At 37.3% G+C, this 22,183-nt stretch overlaps 1 protein-coding gene across 1 annotated transcript in view; it reads left to right on the top strand.

Moving 5' to 3' along the window:
- The first annotated feature begins 1,178 nt into the window (after positions 1-1,178).
- Positions 1,179-22,183, top strand: part of NRAP (nebulin-related anchoring protein) — a 49,647-nt gene continuing 28,642 nt past the window's right edge. Inside the window, exons 1-17 of the mRNA XM_009867055.1 lie at positions 1,179-1,250; positions 1,512-1,606; positions 2,277-2,364; positions 5,415-5,519; positions 6,089-6,193; positions 6,836-6,943; positions 7,717-7,821; positions 8,365-8,472; positions 9,989-10,093; positions 12,794-12,898; positions 14,480-14,596; positions 16,107-16,211; positions 17,135-17,242; positions 17,932-18,036; positions 19,879-19,977; positions 20,488-20,592; positions 21,853-21,960. Coding sequence (XP_009865357.1) covers positions 1,179-1,250; positions 1,512-1,606; positions 2,277-2,364; positions 5,415-5,519; positions 6,089-6,193; positions 6,836-6,943; positions 7,717-7,821; positions 8,365-8,472; positions 9,989-10,093; positions 12,794-12,898; positions 14,480-14,596; positions 16,107-16,211; positions 17,135-17,242; positions 17,932-18,036; positions 19,879-19,977; positions 20,488-20,592; positions 21,853-21,960 — 1,743 coding nt within the window. The remainder of the gene's footprint in view (positions 1,251-1,511; positions 1,607-2,276; positions 2,365-5,414; positions 5,520-6,088; positions 6,194-6,835; positions 6,944-7,716; positions 7,822-8,364; positions 8,473-9,988; positions 10,094-12,793; positions 12,899-14,479; positions 14,597-16,106; positions 16,212-17,134; positions 17,243-17,931; positions 18,037-19,878; positions 19,978-20,487; positions 20,593-21,852; positions 21,961-22,183) is intronic.

Below are 22,183 nucleotides of genomic sequence, written 5' to 3'. Positions count from 1 at the left end.
CTGCTGCAGGCATGGGAAGTGGTGCAGATGCAGGAACAACTAAGTAGACTTTTACTTGGATTAGCTGTGTCCCAGGGTTGTGGAGCCCTGCAGCTGGAGGTATTCTGGTTAGGTGAGATGTAAATCTCAAATCCTGACCATTTGTAGCTGCTAGAATTTAACAGCTTCTTTTTTTCAGAGCAGACTTCACAACCCTAATAACTTGCTTGAATCCTAGTATCAGGCATAATAACCCCTTATCATTATTTGGCTGAAGAAGTTTTATGTTCTGATCTATGCCAGCCTAATCTTTGTGAACACTGTTAAATAGCTGCTTTGTTCATTCTATTCAAAAGTAAATGTTCCTTTCTGAAGTTTTTCCTGTAGGAGATAGATGTTTGGATTTGCACCCATTGTGTTTAGAACTCTCATTTTGAGATAAGAGACTCTCCCCATTTCACTGTGCCTCCTCCTGCACACTTCACCTGGAAATGGAGTGATAGGTTGATGAAACAGAAAGACCTGGGAAATGAATGTGTTCTGCGAGCCGTAACGTAGAAGGTGAAGCTGGGCTGGCACCAAGGGAAAAAAAATAATGACTTGACTGGGACAATAGCGGTGTAAATCTAGATCCAACAAAGGTCCAGGAAGCTCCAAACCCATCTCTGGCCTGTGCTTCTGGTGACACTTCCTTCTAATATGAGGCTCTTTCAAAACAAAGAGTAGTCCTCCATGAGGTCACTTGCTGTGTATCAGAGTGAGGACAAATTATGACAAATTGCTGCTGCTGTATATACTTTTCTCTTCAACCCGGGCTTATGACGACTGGCTTTACAGCAAAACTGAAATACTAAATGATCGGACTCTAACATTCACATGGACATGATTCGTTTCTGTGAGTTCATTCTTCTATTTAGAGAAAGATATCGCTACCCTCCCTTACGCACTGACATAGTTGCCAAAATAACCACTCTTACTAACTGGCAGCTTTAAAAGCCAGCCTGCAGCTGACTTTGAAACAGAAGGTCAGCAAGCAGAGCAACAGACTTCAATTCAGAGCTTTAATGGGAGCCATTGACCACAGCAAAAGGCCTTGACTGGAGTGTCTAGAGTGTGCTTTGCACAGGCCAAGAAGTCATTTTCACACTCTTTGAACCTTTTGTAAAAACCTATATATTTTTCACTCTGTGGATTTCAAGATGAATGTGCAGCCGTGTGCTAGATGTGGCTATGGGGTTTACCCTGCTGAGAAGATTAACTGTATAGATCAGGTCAGTTCTCTCTCTTTATTATTTTGGACTATAATAAATGTACAGATTGGCACTTTTAACACAGTGCAAATCTCTTGGTTCCAAAAATTCTTTACTCGTAACTGGGTTCAAAACTGAAATGAGTTAATAATAGGCCTATATTTGAATAAGAATTCTTCAAATTCATGAAATGAGTGTTAAGGATCAATACCAAGATTCAAAACTCAATAATAACGAAATACAAATCATGTCCATTTGGTTTCTGTTTTGTGGTATTTGCAGACGTGGCACAAAGCCTGTTTTCACTGCGAAGTGTGCAAGATGATGTTAACTGTAAACAACTTTGTTAGCCATGAGAAAAAGCCTTACTGTCAAGCGTAAGTGTGTTTCTTTTTCTTTCTTCTTAAAGCAAAGGTTTAAAATGCCAAGTCATTTTAGTGTAATAAAAGATCACCATTTGAACTCAGCCTGGTCCCATGTGGGATGTGGAAATATGTATCGTTAGTGCCTTTGTGCATATGTTTGGATTTCTACGAATCTCAAATGATGAGAAACTCTTGTTACTGTATATAAAGCTGCATCATTTATCCAGTGTGTTAAAAGGTACCAGATATCAAGTTCTGTTTCAGTATTGTGCTTTCCAAATCAGTAGTTAAGAGTTAACAAGGTTGAGCTAATAATCAGGAAAAAGTATAAAATGCAGATTTTGGAGTTGGTTTTTTCTAGGAAGTTTTTTTTGTATTATGATCAATTCCTGTCAAATTTGTCAGCAGAAAAAGGGGAGATGACAGTTGTTTTTTATTCTATTATTCTCTTTTGTTATTAGAAACACAGCATTGATATGACGATCATTAAAATTAATTTTGCTCTAGGCACATACTCCCTACAATAATAACTTGAATGTAAGCTGAGATCTGTGTGTGAGTAGGGGAGAAGTTATGTATGTGGGGGTGGAAGCTGATATTGTGTTTTTAAGTGCTCCAAGAGAACGTTTCTGGTGGGCTGTCTGGTACATTCCTACTATCTTTTTACATTTTCCTCTTTTAGGCATAATCCAAAAAACAATGCGTTCACAAGTGTGTTTGAGACACCAATGAATATGAATGCAAAAAAACTGTCAGAAGTGGTAAGTGAGGTAAGAAGCCTGAGGACCAATTGTATTTAGCTTTGTTTTACATTTTGTTATCGTATTTATGTCTTGTTTTAGAAATTTAAAGATGTTTTCTTTACTTACCCTCTTGTGTTCTTTTAGAGCAGTAAGATCTCAGCCTGTCATTCAGTCATAATTTTTAAAATGTGCTCACTCATGAGGAAGAAAGGTTAGATCTAGATTTGCTTCTACTTCCAGAAAGAAAAATGGATAGCAGTTTCTTACCTGCCATATCTAATAATCTACATGAAGCATTGTTCATATAAACTGCCCAGGGCTATGTAAATTTGGTAACTATATCACGGGGATTTACACAGCAATTGGAAGCAAGAATGACCCACTTGCTTTCTGATCTCTTCTGAAACTCATACTACAGGGCACAAAACGAGAAATAAATTTTGTATCAGTGGGACGTAAGCAAAAGTTCTCATAAATACTTTGTCAAGTATTTCTGGTGATCCTGAGAGGAGAAAAAACGAAGTCCAGGGAGCTTTGTATGGATTGACTGGAAATGTTTTGCTCACACGTGCAGGATGGACTACTTTGCATGTCCCTTTAGCTGCATCAGTCCTCAAAAAAGCTGCTCTGCCCCAGCAAACCTCTAGGGGTGCTAAAAGTCTTCGTTTTTTTCGAATGCCATTCTTTTCTGTCTTACATTGTTTTCCTCCAGGTACGTTTGTTTCAAACTTGCATTTCTAAGAATTCCACGAAGTGAGAAATACAGAAACAGCCAATAATTGGTAGATATCTCACTTCTATGCGTAATACTATTTTCTTTTTGTACTCTAAAATATTACTATTCATTGCATGACTGTATATAGTAGACAAACCATTGTGTTTTCATGAGATTAGCCATCATTACAATAAAAGAAAGTTGTATTTCTTAGATTATAGCATGCTAAATTCTTTCTGGTGTTCTGTATTAGCTGTACAAAGTTGGTTTACATTAATAGCCTTTTTCAGACACTGGATCTTTTATCATTCTTGTACAGTGTTCTTATGCATTGGTATTTGCTATATCATGAACAGTAGCTGTTTCAGCAGTGACCAGCACACTTACTTTAGACTGTGTGTGACAGATCTGGTCAGGAATGAGTTTGGCATTACTGCAGGTTCTATTTCTGGTTTTGGGCAGTGATATGAGACTGATACTTCCAGTGCATGTGAATGTACACGCCAAACAAACCACAGCTCAAAGATCACTTTCCCTTGTTTTTTACACCTAAAGCACCTTCTGTCCTTTTCAATCACATAATGAGGTCCTGCTCCAGAGAGAAAATTTCTAAGGGTAATAAAGAAGCTGATTCTGCAGTACTTACTTAAAAGGAATACTTCTGTAGAAATTTAAAGTGCAGGAAAAGTTTTTCACTGGTAAATCTATAGAATAATGCTAACTCAGGAAAAGTTTTCATTTGCTACTGTAGTTTGTTGGTGTTTTTTTTGGTAAGATTATTTCTTAAGCAGAAAATGTTCTTCAATCTGAACATGATGTTATCACATCGTGTCTTATGTTGAAACACTGACTCGAATGCAGGGTTAAAAATTCAGCTCACTCCCTCTACACAGAATTTCTATGTGAGCAGACAAATCATTTGTCTCTCTATACCTCTTTCTTAATTTATGAAATGGGAGTAATGATGCACATGCTCAGTGATTTTTCTGTCCAGTCAGTTTAGATTTTGCACTCTTCAGGACAGGGACCGTTACTGTTTTTGGCTCTGTAGAGTGAGTTGTACAACAGAGCTGTGATTTTAGTTGGATTTCTGTAGCTGCCATGATAACAGTAACAGCAGGAAAATGATGACACAGAACTAAATATAGCAGTCATTTACATTTACACAGTCATGATACTTTGTGGACACTGTGCAGGGAAATAGGAGAGTAGAATATTGCCCACTGGTTGGTAGTTCTTTCTTCTAAAGCTGCATGATATGTTCTGCTTGAAATTTCTTAGAGATTTCAATACTCATTGATTATTTCCCCCAAAAGTATTATCTAAAGAACAAATTGTGCTTTCAGAACTTTGTGCTAGATTTCAGGTGTAGTATGCTGCTCCTTTACAAACGTGCATCTCCAGTAATAGCAGAAATCTTAGGCGGAAGCTGGATGTGGGCTAGAGAGAAGTTTTGACCTTAGGGCTAAATGCAATCTTCTCTTCCATGAAAACTCCTTTGCCAAGTATGGGTGGCACAGAGGAAGTACTTACGTAGTCTTTGAACGGCATAGAGCTACAAGCCATGTGGCCTTTTTGTACATAAGCAGGTGTAAGTGGTGTTGATCTAAAGAAGGAGGAGGACAAAAAGATGAATAGTTTTACAAGCTCTCAGTGATTGCTATTATCTTGAGGGCTCTGAAGACTTGGTGGATCAGGTGTAGTTGTCATAGTCCTTTGCTTTCTGCACTCGTATTATGTAGAAATGTGTGTTCAGGGTGACATTATTAGATAGCACTGAAGACTAGGCTGGTCTGTAGCAGTTGGAGATCTAATACACAGACACAGGTAAACATTCTGACTAGAGCAAGTCATCTTAAACTGAGTTGTGTTGATGCTGCCACCCGGAAAATTAGTTCTGTGCCGTCACATTGTTCCTCTGCTTCTCTTGTGTAGGTGATTTTTGCAGTGAGGCAGATGAAGAACTAACTTTGTTGAAGGCTAACACAGCAAAAGCCTACATACTAATTCCCTGATCTAATTTGCCCCAGGCCACTTTTCTGAGGGTGTCAGTATGTTGTAGACAAGAAGAAGGGTCACCTAGTAGGGCCAGGTGTTTTTTGGAAGTTGCATTCCTTTAGACAGGTTTAAGGTGCAGCCAAAACTGACAGGCATTGAAGGGATTTGTTATGGTGGGAGTTGCATTGTTTTTGTTGTTTTGTTTTGTATTCATCTCCTTTTTTTGCTGCAGTTCATGCAGACTCCATAACACTGGACTAACAGACGGTGTTCACCTTGTCTTCCTTCTTGTTCTTCTCCTAAGAGGGGCATGTGTTAGTCTATCCTAACAAACTACTAATACCAAGTCTTTTTTGGTTTTTAGATAAAATATCGAGAAGAGAGTGAACAGTTCAAATCAGTGTTTCAGTGGGATGTAAGGTCCAGAGAAATTGAAGCTGCCTATAAAGCCCAACAACTGGCCACTCAGGTAAGAAATATCCCTCAAGTCTCCAAGCCACTTGCCTGCAGGAGACCAAGGGTTGCACTTGGCAGTCCTGATTGTTAGCGTTTTACTCACAGCACTGCAAAGCCAAAAATGCCATTGCTTCTAATTAGGCTAAATTTTTCAAGGCAGTGTAGCTTGATTATAGCTTAGGGTGCAAGACTCGGAAGGTGAGGGAGAGTGAATCTATACAGTTAGCTGTTTGGACTGCTTCATATACAGCCATACTCAATGTGTCTTCCTTCTACTGACACCGAAGCTTCACAGCAAATGAGCTGAGTCCCAGGGGAGGTTATGTGAGTCCCACTTCAGGATCCTAGATCCTGAGATCTTGATGTTAGTTCTTGTTATAAAAGTTCTGCCCTGGCATTCTGAAGGTACGTGGAATGCAGGCTTGTGCTTTAAATCTGTAGAGAGTAAATTTCACTTCCATGCCATTGTGTGTGTTTCCTTATTTTCTGTCAAATCAGCTGTTTGTGTATTAAAACAAGGGTGAACATCGGTAGTTATTTATTTTTTGTTCTTTGGTAGTTATTTATTTTTTTGTTCTTTAGAATGCTTACTATGCTGCCTATGAGGAAGGAAAATCGTGGTACTCAGGAACCATCCCAGATCCTGAGATGGTCAAGATAACACAGGCACAGAAGTCTCTGAGTGATGTAAGTGGGATGATGTTTGGAATAGCTTTATTTTCGTGGTATATCACATTCTGAAGACTTACTCTTTCATCAAAGCCAACCCTTGGTAAGATGTTACCAAAGGAGAGACTGACATGTTTAGTCTTGTCAGTAACACTATTTAACCATGTAAGTAAGTGATTAAAGTCACATAAGACTGCTATTGCACATCCTGGAAATCGTATATTTATGTATTTATGTAACTGAGAAACACTTCAGCTGCTGATCTGAGGTGACCTGGTCTAGCAGGCAGTGCTGCTTCCTTCAGTAGAGCAGAACTCATGATAGAAGATATATCTTATTTTTCATAAAGTAAACCTTTCATTGACTGTATTTCCATGGCTGATGGAAACCACTTCTGAATTAAGACTGATTGCCTGTGACCACACAATGGACTAGTGACATAGCCAATTAACAGTGGATAATTGATATGAATGGGGAATGTTTTTGGTTAGGTGTAGGAAATATTCCTACCTAGCAAACTTATAAGGTGTAAGTTCTTTCATTTGTTTACTATTAAATAAAGTGACACATACCTTTAGGAAGTGAGCATTAAAAGAGGAATCACATTAAACTACAGCGAGTTCTTATGTAACAACCAGACAAAACCCATTCATTTTCCAGTTTCAATATACGGAAGAGTATGAGCCACGGAGAGGCAAAGGCAGCTTTCCTGCTATGATCACTCCAGGTTATCAGGTTGCCAAGAGAGCCACCCAACTAAGCAGTGATGTAAGTTGCAGTTTTTTTAATTGTGTGTTAGACTTCTGAATTTGGAGAATCTTGGGTTTAGACTATTCACCTTAGACAGTAGGTTCTATGATGAATATTTGTTGTACTGTTAATTCTACAAAGAGAGAAAACATGATGCAGGAAACATGCTTAACAAGCTACTTGGCTTGGGAACACAACCATATGGAATAAATGAAAATATAGATATTTCCTGAAAGATGTAGCAACTTCTACTGTAATTTTTCACAACCTGGAAAAAATTGTGAATTACTCTAAAATGTTTATTTAATTAATTACCTTTAATTTTATTTTATGACTTTATTAATCTGTTTAATTACAGCCGACATTTTGCACTTTCTTTATTATTTGAAATTAATTACCTGCAATATTGAATTTAATTCGTATACAAGCCGCTTGCAATATATGCACCAAAAATTACTTATTTATAAATGTAGCAATTCAACTGAAAAAACAATTAGAAATAAATCCTATAGAAATTGTTTTAAACTATTGCTTTTTTTTTTTGCAAACATTGTCTGCATTGTCATTCCAGTGTGTTCTTGGTTGAGCCATTAATGACTATTTTTGTGATGTTTTAATCGAATGTACGGGTCACATAAACCTAGTATTATTTAAAAATTCGATTATCCAGGTTTGTTTCTGTCTGCTTCTGGCATTCACTTTAAGGAAATTAGGCCTTTGAAGCCTTCTGATAGAAAATGCATGTTTGCTGCTTATTGTTTGTAATATGTATTTTATGTTTTCTCCTTCAGGTAGAATATAAGCGGGGACATGAAGAAAGAGTTTCGAAATTCACTTCTGTTGCAGACACTCCAGATATACTTCATGCAAAGGTTGGAACACAGCTTTCAAGTGATGTAAGTGAAAATAATTTGACCTGGTTTTGACTCCACAAGTGGCTCTTAGGACATTTATAAATCACTTACAAACATGAAGAAAAGTAAAAAAATTAATATTTTAAAGGCAGACCCATTTTATCTTTAATATTTTAAGTTAAAAAGAACATACTGAGTTCTAAGCCATTTTAGGGACTAGCTGGCTGTTAGAACTGAATGCAGAGAACTAGTCTGTTCTATACTCAGCCGCTGGGTGCCATGCACAGTAAAGAAGGAAGCTACCTGACTAATATGTATAGCTCAGGCATCTTGCAGACAACTTCAGTATTTTCTTTAAATAACTGTGATCTATCCTATAACCTGAATGAGACACAGAGGTCCTACAGAAGTTACATGGTCATGTAGTTAAAGACTACATTGTAAAGATTCAGACTTCACGGGTTCATCTTCCTTTTGGCAGATGGCAGACATCAAATGCCTGTCTTTGCAAGTTTAAGAGGTGATTTTGTGTGCACTTGAGATACATTTGATCTAATTGCTCCTGAACCGTCTTGTATTTTGCAGTTGAAATACACAGAAGACTTTGAAGAACGGAAAGGGAAGGGCAGCTTTCCTGCTATGATCACTCCAGCTTACCAAATAGCCAAGAGAGCAAATGAATTAGCCAGTGATGTAAGTGTCCAAAGCAAAGTCTCTTTTTGGGAAGAAAAGAGAAAGTTGTCACACAGGTTTTGGATTAAAATGTTTACTGGCAGAAATTCCATGAACACTGTGAAGTTATGTTAGCAGTGCACTTCATACACAGATTTTCAAGTGATTGTCTTTTGCAGGGACAAAGTTGAGTTTTGTGCACAAGAGAAAGTTAGTTGGTGGGGGGTTTTTTTGAGTCAACTTTCCAGATTTTTGTGGGCAAAAGCATCCCCTTTACCCAGCCTCCATGTGCATACAACTGAGAAGGAAGAAAATAAGGAGTCAGCTGTAGGTCTTTGACTTCATTCTGCCCAATTCAGTGTAAGTTAGAGGGACTGAGGTGCAGCTCTAATTTACACAACCAAAATATTTCTGGGGGACTGTGTACCAGGGCAGAGCTGTGTTCGCAGAACTCTGCTTTGCCCTGAATTTCTGTGCCCCCCTTGAATCCTTACAGTTCGTTCCTTCTTTTGTTTTTTTGCAGGATGAGGCTTTTATGAATGCAAGAAATCAGGTTCTTGAATAGCTATTACATATATAAAGTATATACACATGCATACACACACACACAAACACATGCATACATTAGACATAGGTGTAGATTTTATAAAAAATAGCTTTCTGTTGTGCTCATTTTACTTTCCATAAGTTGTTTTTTAAAACTCCTTGGTGTACTGATCTTGTCTTTTTTCTCCTCTCCAAACATAAGAAAACCACACCACCTCTGTATTCTTAAAAATTCCTTTTTAAAAGACATCAGTATGGCTTCAAAATGTGCAGTCCATTGTGCTGTTTTCATCGGTGACTGAAAGGAAAACTCTTTTTGTTGAAGATAATGTATTGTGCTAACTCAGTGGAAGTAAATTTAGAACCTTAAGAGTCGCTGAGGAAACTAAGAAGAGACCTGTAATTTTGAAGGCAAAAGCAACTGACTGTAAAACATTTAAATGTTTTTGTTTGCCTTTTATCTGTGTAAACCCCTTCATTTGTGTCAGCATACACACGTGGTGATTAAAGGGCATCATGAGGTTATAGACATTATTTTGACTTCCACAAAGGTAGTGCAACACTTGGTCTGAACTTGAAGGTTGATTGTTATAAATTCCCTTGTTCCCTGGGGAGATCAACAGAGTTCAGAAGCAAGCCCCTTTATTAATGGTGTGCAGATGACCCTGATAAAAAAGGTGTTCCCTAGTAACAACGCATTTTTTTAACCGGAGTAGCCGCTGACAAGCACACTGGTACTGAGCACACTGAATTAATGGTCTGGGTTGAAACGGCAAGTCTCATGTTTCTAGTACATTATTAGACAGTACACCACTGTTTTTGGTTTTGTATCTTCAAGTGGCATATTTGACTTCTGTAGGTTGGTGGCAAGGGGAATTTTGACAATCCATTATGGTCAACGTGTGCATGTCATTGATTATTGTTTGTTATGCAGCATCTGTGTAGTAGAGTAAATTCATCCGGATGATTCTTTTCTTTTTTTTCCTGTTAGGTAAAGTATCATCAAAAATATGAAAAAGAGATCAAGGGAAAAGCCAGCCATACAGCTGGAACAGATGTTACTTTTGCAAGAGAAAATGTAGATCACTATGGCCAGGTATGCAACATCCAAGAGATCCCCATGCTGATGTTGATCATTACTATGGCTGATGGCTCAAGACTTTAGAAACTGCAGTGAGACCTATTTTCCCTTTGCTTTCTTGTGTGAGAAAGCAAGCTCTCAGAGGAAAAGATGGTGTGCCACAGCACCATGCTCTGAATGCGTAACATATTTGACATTTAGAAGATGAGACTACAAGGTGCATGCACTGTCACTGCATGATCCTTATGGTAGGGTCGTTTCACAAGGTAAGCTTTGCCTTGCAAAATTTTATCTGTGTACATGTATGTGCTATCCGTTTCTCTTGTGGTGTTGTGACGTATCACACTGAATTATGGAAACTCTCCCATTCCATGAGAAAGAAAATGTAAATTCAGTCAGGCGAAAAAGTGAAAGGAGTTGTGAAATGGTAGAAAGTTGGCAGATAGTTAAACATCTTTCTCCTCCCAGGATTTTTAGAAATGTTAGAATCTTTGCAGCTCTAAATATGTGCAAATGGCACTGAAGGTTATGCAAATTCTCTTAGATTTCAGCTCTTCTACAAAAGTGGTATTGTAGGCTTGACAAATTATAGTTCTACATTTGTGGAACTAAACAGGCTTTAGTTCTTGGTCTGTGGCATTCCTTTTGCTTTTCTTTCATTTTTAAGGGAATTTAATTATTTTTGTTGTCTCCCAAAATGCATCCAAAGTTCTACTCCAATTAATTTAGGGAAACAGTGCAATTAAACAGTAGTGAATGCAGCTGCAGAGAATTTGAAAGGAATTGAATAGTGGTTTTGTATAAAGAAAACTGTATGGTTTATGTGAGGTTTTTCATCCTAGCTCCTCGTGAGACCCGTATACTTTGGAGAAGTGAAGGAACAGGGATTACATTGTCCTAAGACATTTGGGAGTTTTACATTTTTCACCACTTCTGTCTGAACCTACATCTTGTATTGTGTGAAAAGCAAACCACCCTTGAAGAATATGAGTTTTGAATATGTAGCATTGAAGCCTTCAATTAGTTTCTGTCTTTTGAACTACTACAAGTTTTAGCAAGAATCAACAAATAAAATTAATTTGAAAAAGTGCTAATTGCATTTTCAAGCACTGGAATACTGCTATCTTTAGAATTAATTTAAGTTTTCTTTGAAAATATCTTTGAAACTTCAGTCACAGACTTCAAATTTAATTTGAGTTTTAATCTTCATAGATTGGATTCTGATATTTTTATTCAAATAAAACAGAGCCACTGAAATTAATGGTTCTTTCTGTGTGAAACATGACTTAACATGGGTAAAGGGATTATATTTCTGTCGAGACCGTAAGAGTACATCGTACAGATATATATAACATGAGACAATATAAGGAATTGTGCTGTGAGATTCCTGTATGCTGAACACCTGGTTTGCTCATGTTTAAAGATCTTATAAGTGTCTAAAATTAATTATCTGGAACTTTGAATATACTCTTTTGTAATATGAACAATATTAGAAATGATGTAAAAATGTATTTGAGAAAGTTAGAAGAAGAAGAAAATGCCAACTTGGTCTAAAGAATTCAGACTAATGAATGGCATTTTAAGAAGCTAACTCAGATGATTAGTCAAGAATATTTTTCATTTTCTGGGCCTCTTTATGGAAAAATATAGATGCAATGACTAAAATTACTTTATATTATTCACAAACTTATGATATTACCTATCTTATCATATGACATTGATGGTGCACAAAATGACCTACAATATATTAGTTTGTCTTGAGAAATCACAGAAGATATACCCAAATATTTATGATCCTTTCTATCTGTGTTCTCCATTACATTCTTGATATGTCACACTTTTTTTTTTTCACGTGAACTAGCTCTTCACAAAATATCACTGAGAAGACACAAGATGCTACATCTTACTTGTGTACTTACCGTAGTCTCCCTAGATCTTGCACAGAAAGCTTTGAGATGGCCATTATATATGACCACTTAAAAACAAAGCTCCAATATTTTGTTATGAAATTATCAAAAGGCTTTTAAAATTGTTAGACATTTACACATGAACTTATATATAGATAGATTTAAGAGTATAAAGCCGTAACAATTGTGTTTTGAAATGAAGCAAGTGGATTCGTGATTTTGTTCCCTGAGGAGTCTACCACTTCAATATCTACATATTTCTGCTTCATTAATGCATCTCTTCTCAAAATATATCACTACATTAGAGAAATATTGCTTTTGGTCAGTTATGATGTGAAAAATGGCTGTGGAGAGATCAAGTCACAGAGGAAGGATGACCATACCTGGAAAATCTGAGAAAATCTCCTGACTGCCCAAACCATTAGGTATCTTTATAGTTTTCCAGGAAAACACACACTGACAAAGAGAGACGCTAGCAGATATCGTCTCTGTAAGAACTGAGGTGAGATTAGAAGGATGTATATCATTGTATATTTTTATATCTTTGTATATTTGAATGCTATCTTGACCACATCTAGTTGCTACTAAATTTCTCTTGCAATGCAGCACTGGTAATTTTGCAGGCACAGTTAATTTAATGGGAGATTTTATTCTTGCAGTTGGTCATTTTATTTTCTTTTATATATATTAAAAAAAAGTAAAATGAAGCAATGAACTTTCCTATTAACAAGGAATACGGGGCTTTGTGAAATCACCCATGGCCCCACCTGCTCCTGTATGATATGTAAACACTCTGAATTTTCTTTAGGATTATATGGATGAGTATGAAGACCGCAGAGGGAAAGGAAGCTTTCCTGCTATGATCACTCCAGCTTATCAAAATGCCAAGAAAGCAAATGAATTGGCAAGTGATGTAAGTATGAAACCTGAGTCAATACAATTCATAAACAATTAAAACCAGCAGTTTGTCAGAGCAGTGCCTGGGAGGAGAATGAGAGAATTACAATTGAGAAGTAAACAATGACGACATTTCACTGCATTGCTGAGAACTGGATGGCTCAGGGGATTAATACCGTCAATTAATGGAAGAGGACTCAGCTCCAACTTGCATGAGGGAGGAGATGGATGTAGCAACTAATGGGGATCCCTACTGTTAGGTTAACCCTCCTGGCAAATCTGCACCTGTATTATTAATGAAACCTTCAACTGCCTTAATCATTCTGTGGACTACTGTGGTATTCCCACTAGTGAATAAATGGAGGATGAATGAGCTGAACTGGTTTTGATATTTTGATGTATCGTGCCTCTAGCACAAAGTGAGTTATATGGAAGAAAAGCAACCATAGAGTATGGCACTGTCAGTTCATGGGACTGAGCTTATTTCTAGGCTGGGGATTTTTAGTTTAGGATGGTAAGATAAAGGATTGGCAAAAAAGGCAATGGTAGGTGATTCGTGCATGCAGCCCACTGATTAAAGACCTTCAGTCCTATTTGAGGAGACTGTTTCCAGTAGTGGCAAAAAATGGGTCAGTCTGTAGGTCACTGCTTCGTGACTGCTGTGAAGGGTTCCTGCGAGTGCCAACCTTTGTGGTGTGGACACCTGTCCCCCACGGGGCTGTGTGAGCTGATGGGCTCAGTCTGTTTTCTGGGTTTGCTAACAGATGGTTGAGTCTTTCAGCTTGTACTAGCCTGGAGCAGACACTAGCAGTAAATGAGAGGGAAAGAATCAGTCATATTCTGTTACCTGAGCTTATAACCGAGAGAATGTAAATAGTCTGACATGTTCTGTGACCAGCCCCTATTTTGATGACAAACTTGGTGAACCCCTGTTTAAACATGAAATAATCTTTCCAGGTGAAGATGGCAGTTTCGTAGGTTTTCCAAATGCAAATGGTCGGTTGTTTCCTTATTAATTTGTGATACTTGGAGCAAGAAGAAGGGCAGTAACTTTTGCACACTAGACTACTTATCAAGCTGCTTAAATATCTTTAAAGCCCAAGAAACTGTAAGCAGACTTGGAAAATAAAAAAAAACAAACAAACACTCTGCACTTCACAGTTAAAAAAAATTGTTATTTTGTGTGTTAAGAATCTGATTTTTGAAGCAGCAACATAAGATGAAGAACATAAACACCTCACTGTATGCAAGTCTAAAATTAAAGTACTGAGAATTAACTTCAGTAATAGAAGAGCACACAAGCTCCAACCAGTCACTAGCCAAGAACTGCTACTTATCTGTTCAAGCTATGAACAACAACCAGTGCTGTTCAAAAAATGGATTAAAAAATACTGTCTAGTGAAGTGTCTTGACACGGATTTTCTAGGGCTGTGATTTATTTCAGAAAGTAACAACTTGCAGTGTTTCAACTTAGCAAATTCTATTTGCTTATCAAAACAAGAATAGGAAAGATCTTATCTTGACTCATGAAGCCAGTCTAAATAGCACTGGTGAAAAGGTAGACATCTATTTTATGATTTTCCTTACTTCTTTTCAGATAAAATACAAGAAAGATCTTTCCAAGATGAAAGGTGCAGCTCACTTTCACTCCCTAACAGCTGAAGACAACTTAGTCCTTAAACAAGCCCAAAGTGTTAACAAGCTTGTCAGCGAGGTAAGGGGTTGAATTGATTTGTTTACAAGTTTGAAAACAGTTCATATAAACATTCGTGTCTGATGGGTAAGGACTACAGATATAAAACCTGTTGTTCTTATTGCCCTGTTTGTAACAAAGATGGTGTGTAGCACAGCAACTGGAGAGAAAGGTGCGAGAACAGATCTTCAGGTGCTGTTATCTAGCACTTCCAGTGGTCTGTGTGAAAGAGGCGGAAATGAATCCCAGAAAATTAATTCTCCTTCTGGCCAGATAAAGACTAGAAATCTAAAAAAAACTTGGTTCTGCTTTGAATACGTTATTAAGTTATAATCATAAATGCTTCAGGATGACTTAGGTATGTACCTTAGAGTGTTTCAAAGAAGCTTCTACTGATAATTAAAAATTAACACCAATAGAGCCAAAATTTGTAGCATTCTGTTAATGCAGATTTCTGTTTTCTTCCATCATGTGAAAGACTCTGAACTGCTGATAATGCCATCTCTTTCAGCTTGGGAAGGGAAGATTGCTGGGGAATTCTCAGTAGATTCTGAATTATTAATTTATTTATGGTGTCATATCAGCTGTAAAGCTATTAATAAATGTGAGTTTCTAGAGCTTCCCCATGGCAATTTAAAAACTTATACTCTTGAGATATCAAAGTATAAAACCTTCAATAATGAAAAACCCCTGGAAGTAGGACTGGAAGGGGCCTCCTGGGCCAGTGATTCCTGGCTCCTGCTGTTTAAGTACCATATCACATAATCCTCCTCTCCCAATTTCTAGCCTACATTTATTCCTGTCCACTTTATTACTATTGTGTTTTGTGCCAGCATTGTCCTTTAGTTTAAATAGTACTTCTCCCTGCTTGATTTCCTTTCTGATGTGTTTACAAACATGTAGCATTTTCTTCTCTCTGCCTTTATTTTACTATACTAAAGAAGCCAAATTCTTCTCTTTCTTAGCCTTTCCAGGTGATAAGCTCTTATAGCTGAAATTTTTATGACTACTCCTTATTTATATTAACTTCTACATTGCTGGATTTGCTCCCATTTCTACTCCCCCTTTTAATACCACCCCCAACATTCCTACTTCAGAGCAAAGATATATAATAGAAATATTAAACCAGTTCTGTATTTAAACTTACTCTGAAGAATCCTGCTGGTACACTTCCCCCTGTTCAATCCTACCTATTGAAAAACACCCATTACTTTTTCTGCTTTCATTTCCTCCATACTTGTCTTAAAATTCCATCATTAGATCCTTGTTTCTTTCAATGATGTTCCTCGTGGCACTGTCTCATACATTTTCCTGAGGTCCACATGGGTGAAACTGATTGCATTTCTTTTGTCTATAAAATTAAAACTGAGTATATGAAAATCATCTTCGTATTAATTTCCATCATATGCCATCCAATGAAAGCCACATATCTCTGAACAGTGGGCCTGTCTAATAAAAAAGTGCGTGGAGAAACTTGACCGAGCAGGTTAAGATTTTACTGTGTCTTTTCTTGCTCATTTTTGTCGCTAAGGTGGAGTACAAGAAGGATCTCGGAAACAACAGTGGCTACAGCATGAACTACTGTGATACTCCACAATTCAAGAATGCGAGCAAGGTCTCAAAATACAGCAGTGATGTAAGTTTCCAGGACCTCGAGTGTGACTTCCTTAACCCGGTAGCTGCTGGAATCCCAAGCCGTCCATGCGTGTGCTTAAGATAAACATCTGCTGGGAACTGGATTATAGCTGCTTTTAACCCATGTCTGTACTGCAGCTGTCCTGGTCTGTCCTGATGGATAACTGGGGCTCATTTTATATAGGATTATGAAAAGAACTATCATGACATGTGAAAGAGAGGTTCCTGACAATGGACTGCTAATCCAGACAAGTAGCTGTCATTTGTTACTGTTACATATCATAATTATTACTTATTTCATTGTGTATGTCCATTTCCTGACTGGAAGGGTAGATGGAAGATTGCCAGAGTTAATGCCAGAGAGGAACATGTTTACTGTGTGAAAGTAATCAATATTAATAATTGTACTGCTTCACCCTATTGAAGTATAATTTTGCTTTATTCTCCTTCCTATCCTTCTCTGAAATCAAGGAGTAGTAAATCTTTTGTCATACAGATGCTGTTGTAGAGTGGTTAATTTGTCTTGTTCACTGGGCTTGGTGAAAGCTGCACCAGAAAAGTCCAGTTTTGGTAGATGTTTGTGTGTTCATTTGTTGATGTACAAATAATGTTTCCCTGCAACTTTGTTCTCATATTTATTTCTGATGAAATAATGTGCAACAGCAGAATGCAGAGGTATCTCCTTCACGTGCCATCCAGCTGATGTGAAGAATATATAAATGACATCTTTTAAAATAGGAAACTCACAGAGAGTTTTAGTTTATATTTTTTAAAGTACTACGGTTGTTGTGGGTTCAGGAGTTTCAGTAATGGTGCAACACTCATAGACCACAGCTGTAATAATTTATCTCACTGCTGTAACACATAGAAACTTGCAGAAAACCTAAATATATTTTCTCAGAGTATTTTTTTTTTTTTGTACAGCTTAAATATAAAGAAACCTACCAGAATCAGATGAAAGGTCATTATGTAGGTATCGGCATGGACAAGCGAATGTTACACGCCATGAAAGTTGGCAGCTTGGCAAGCAACGTAAGTCTTTTCTAATCACACTTGTATGGGGTTGTTGCTTCCTTGTCTTTAAGTTTTCCCCAAATTGAGCTGAAAACATTAGATCACATTGTATCAAGGATCTGAAGGGTAGATATGTAGAGACGAGGGGAAATTCTGGAAATCCTTTTGTACTGATTTATAGCTCACTGTGTGGAAAAAGTTAAAATAAGCAAATGCAGTGATCTGGCAACACACTGAGTATTCTTTGAGATCAGTAGGATGCTGAAGGTTGCTTGCCATCACCCCCAGGGTCAGACCTTTGCTGAAAAAAACATTCTGTAATGAAGATTTCTGGATGCCAATTTAATTTACTGGGTTAGTCAAGAAGCTATTTCATTACATACCATTCCTTCAAGTACGTTATTTACAAATCTGTAAGAAGCTTGAGAACTAAGCAGAAAGATAAAAGAGATGTGTCATAGGTGGAAGTTAAGTTAATGCTCCCACTGTTGGCATTGGATTAATTGAGGAGCTGAAAAAGAATCAATTAGTGGCTAAACTATGCAAATAATTTCATTTTCTTTGTCACTCATGACATTGAACTTACTTTGTTTCCTGCATTTAATATTAATATTATTGTTTCTCCTTTCCTCTTGACTGATAATTATTCAAACGAATGACAGCTTAAAAAAAAGAATGCTTTTTTTTTTGTTCTCCCTGTGTTTCAGATAGCCTATAAATCTGATTACAAACATGACGGTGTTGACTACAATTACCCAGCTACTCTCACTCCTTCATATCAGACAACAAGGAAGTTGGTCCCTTTGAAAGATGTAAATAATTTTATGTCTTTTTTTATTTTTTTCCCCTGGTGACTTGCATGGCTCATCATCTCTCTGTAGGAAAGATTGTGATAGATTGCATATGTCAAATAATGATTTAATCATGGGAGCAAACCGCTAGTGATAACGAAGTTAAAGCAGAAAAGCACAGGGAGTCAAGAGGACTCAGAGGAATAGGAAGTGCTGCCACCTCCTGTCGTTGGCTTCAGTTCACAGCAGCCTGTACAGTCCTAGGAAATGACTGAGTTCTGCCCTGTCCCTAGTCCGTGTTGCAGAATGTCTCGCGACAGCATCAAGTACCGAAAGAACAGGAAGACTTAATTATTACATGAGATTTATCTGGACCTAAATACCTCTTCCTAGAAAAAGATGGTAGCTTGAAGAGGTGGAATTTAGAAACGTGATGTTTTTGAGGAAGTACTTGATATATTTCAACTGTAAGATGCGCTACTGCCCGTTCAGCAGTAATTTCAGCTTTGTCTTTGAAAGAGCTTTAAAAAGTAAAGTTCGGTATTTGATTGCTTAGTGTGTGAGAGAGCTATATTCTTAAAGAGTCCAAAGTAAGCATGTGTCTAAAATATATAAATTAGTTCTACCCACTCGAAACATTTCAGCATTACCTGTGACTCTACAATTCGCAGTCAGCATCTGGATTTGGAGCATGTAAATCAATTGGCCACAGAGACTCAGTTGCACTAGTCCTAATTGTCATCTAGTCGTCTGAAACAATTTCAAGACTTTTCTGTTCTTTGTCTGCTTACTTTGAACTCATTGGGAATACGACTCTTACACACTAAGAAATCACAAGTAGCATTTTCAGTTAAAAAAAATAAATTATCCCTTCTTATGAAATTAAAACTCTCTCTATAAAAAAGCAAATGAACTGTGTTAAGTACCTTGATCACTTTGGACCTGTGAGTTAATTTGGGCCTTTTTTCCTAGTTTTTGTCTTAATGGCAGGAAACAAGTTTACATGATGATACCTCAAATAAAAAGCTTTGTCCTAAAATAGTTTCAGTAACTCAAAGTTTTTAGAAATATTATTTCACTTCACTGAGAAAAGTGTTCTTAAAAAGTCTTAAGCAATGTGATTTGCAATGTTTTCAAAGTGGTAATTAACTACAGTGAATATTAATGAAGTCCAACAGAGAATAATAATTGTGTCTTGCAATGTAGCACTGAGTCGACTGACAGCAACAGGTTTGAAAGAAAGCTTCTCTATGATTTTTTGATCTTGTGTAATTTTAGGATTTAATGTATTTGTTTCATACCGGATTAATGTGTTAGGAATTTAGAGGTCTCCAATCCTATTAATGACTGACATTAAAATTACTTTTTTGTGCAGTAAATATATATTTTTCTTCTCTCTGCATCCACACAAAACACATACCACACAGGGAAATCTGTGTGAGACTGTTCATTTGCTCTGCCCAGCATTGCACTGGACAGACCTCTAAATAGACAGTTACAATGTTCCTTTACAAAGATAGTCTGATAAAGGTAAAAATAGTGTAAGTGCTATAGGAATGCTTTGAGGGACCAGGTGAAACTGCATCTTTTTAAAATCCCGTGGGTTTGAGGGTGAGGGGCTATAAATGAAGTTCATTTTCAAAGTGGAATAAAAACTGTGACCTCAGATTACAAAATTTTCACAGCATTGACTCAGATCTCATCCAACAGATCCTGCCATTTTCCCCCACCTCAATTTGTCACAGTTTAAGGAATGATTCATCCGAAGTATTAGCTAACGAAACTTTGTCTACTCAGTCTCTCATTTTCCAGCCTGAACATTTCTTCCTTTATTAAATCTTTTCTTACTTTATCTTAAATTAGATGAACTACAGGCAAAGCATAGACAAGCTGAAGTATAGCTCTGTTGCCAGCACTCCACAAATTGCTCAAGCCAAAATAAATGCACAGCAACTCAGTGATGTAAGTTCTGTCATTGTTAGCTAATGTTGTTTATTAGAACTATGAGATAATTTTATTTCATAGCATTTGTAGCACTTAAGTGTTTTTATTCTTGACAGCTAATCAACACATTACAAGAATACAAGTTGAATGAAATCACTTCCAAAAACATAACAAGCGTACCACTAGATCTAGTATTTCCCTCCATTTTAAAGATTTGTATTAGTGTACTTTTTTAGGAATTTATCTTCTGTGTATTTAAAAATGCATGATTTTTAATAATAGATTTTTTACTTATAGATAAATGGTAGCTAGTCTATTTATAGATTAATTATTATACTTCCTGGTAACCTACGTAAAAGTTATAATTGCCTTGCTGCCCTTATATTTATGTCAGCCATACCTGTAAGTGTATCTATAACATATGACACTAACAGCCTGAATTCCAGAGCAGCCGATCAGTATGACTGTTATATTTTCAGTGAGTTAAAAATAACTGTGTTTGTTGTTGACTTTTTCAATATATGGCAGTTGAACTACCGAGCCGAGTATGAGAAGACAAAAACAAATTACACTCTGCCTCAGGACGTACCTCAGTTAGTCAAGGCAAAAGCCAATGCTGAGTTGTACAGTGAGGTAAGCCAAACACTGTGGAAATATCGATATTCCCGATTCTGTTAATAGACAGAAATGAATTGGAATGAGTTGAGAGGAGGCCCACAGAGATGATCCAGGGGCTAGAGCACCTCTGCTATGGGGCCAGGTTGAGGGAGCTGGAATTGTTCAGAAGCCTCCGGGGGGACCTTATAACTGCCTTCCAGTACCTGAAGGGAACCTACAGGAAGGCTGGGGAGGGACTTTTTGCAAGAGTGTCCAGCCACAGGGCAAGGGGTGATGTATTTAAACTGAAGGAGAACAGGTTTAGATTGCATCTTAGGAAGAAATTCTTCAGTACGAGGGTGGCAAGACTCTGGAATAGATTGCCCAGAGATGTGCCTGCCCCCTCCCTAGAGGTGTTCAAGGCCAGGTTGGATTAAGCCTTGAGCAACCTGATCTAGTTAAAGGTGTCCCTGCCCATGTCAGGGAGGTTGGATTAGATGATCTCTAAGGTTCCTTCCAAGCTAAGACATTCTATGATTCTACGTTCCTATGATTCTATGAATGTAACGATGATGACAATAAGACAAATAAATGCAAAATCAGAAAAAAAATCCAGATTTATTACTGGTGTGACTGTTATTTTTGCACTAGTTTCATAATTTTTCATGGTTGTGAGTTGACATTACTGTAAGTTTTACTTAGCATATTCATAGCTTGTGTTCATCTGTTAAATTTTATTTGAATTTCATTGGTAAGGTGTTGTGGAGCAACACTCTTTGTGGCTATAGTGTGCTGGGATGCATGCTTATTGTTAGATCCTAGTGAAAAATAACTGTATGAAAAGCCAAATCTAGAAATTGAGGCTTCCCATTCACTGGATTCACACTTAGTATGTGTGAAGGCGTACTTGATCCTGCTCTAATGGAACCTTGAAAAAGGGCGTCAACAACTAGTACTCTGGTAGTTTAACTTCCATTAACTTTCAGAAGTTAAGCAAGTGATTCTCATGCATTCATCAATGTTTGTGGTACAGTGCAGCTCATGCAAGTTTAAAATTGAGACCTGTTGGTGCATGTTCTGGGATTTGAAGTGCCTGTAAACTTCAAGAATCAAATTCTTGACTCAGTCCTGGCCAATGAATTATCTCAAAATGATAATGAACTGTGACGTCAGAAGGTTCCGGTTTGTGGACTGAGTGTGTTTATACTTCTGGTTTGCCCTTAGTCATTTTCACCTTCATTCGAAGATCTTGTGTGTTTATGTGTCAGTGACATGTTGCTGTCTTTCCTTTCTCAGATTAAGTACAAAGAAGACTGGAAGAAGAGTAGGGGACAGGGCTTTGAAATGAAACTTGATTCTCTGCCTTTACTTGCTGCCAAAGCTTCAAGGGATCTTGCCAGTGATGTATGTTACATTTAATTACCTAGGAATTATTCTTTATATAAGTTGCTATAGCTCAGGGAAATAAAGTTTAGCTCACTTCATCTGGATTTTTAAGTCCTGCTTTGGGCCGTCTCAATGTCTAGCTTTCTCAGTGGCTGATGAACAGTTGGAAACTTTCTCAGACTCTGCTGTGAAATTTCACTCTCTATAAATTAATTTTTTTAAATACAAGTGTCCAAAAGGA

This window comes from Apaloderma vittatum, unplaced genomic scaffold (assembly GCF_000703405.1).
Source record: "Apaloderma vittatum isolate BGI_N311 unplaced genomic scaffold, ASM70340v1 scaffold9993, whole genome shotgun sequence".
Lineage (NCBI taxonomy): Eukaryota > Metazoa > Chordata > Aves > Trogoniformes > Trogonidae > Apaloderma > Apaloderma vittatum.
Note: the sequence above shows the minus strand (reverse complement) of the source record. Positions and strands in the feature narration are given on the sequence as shown.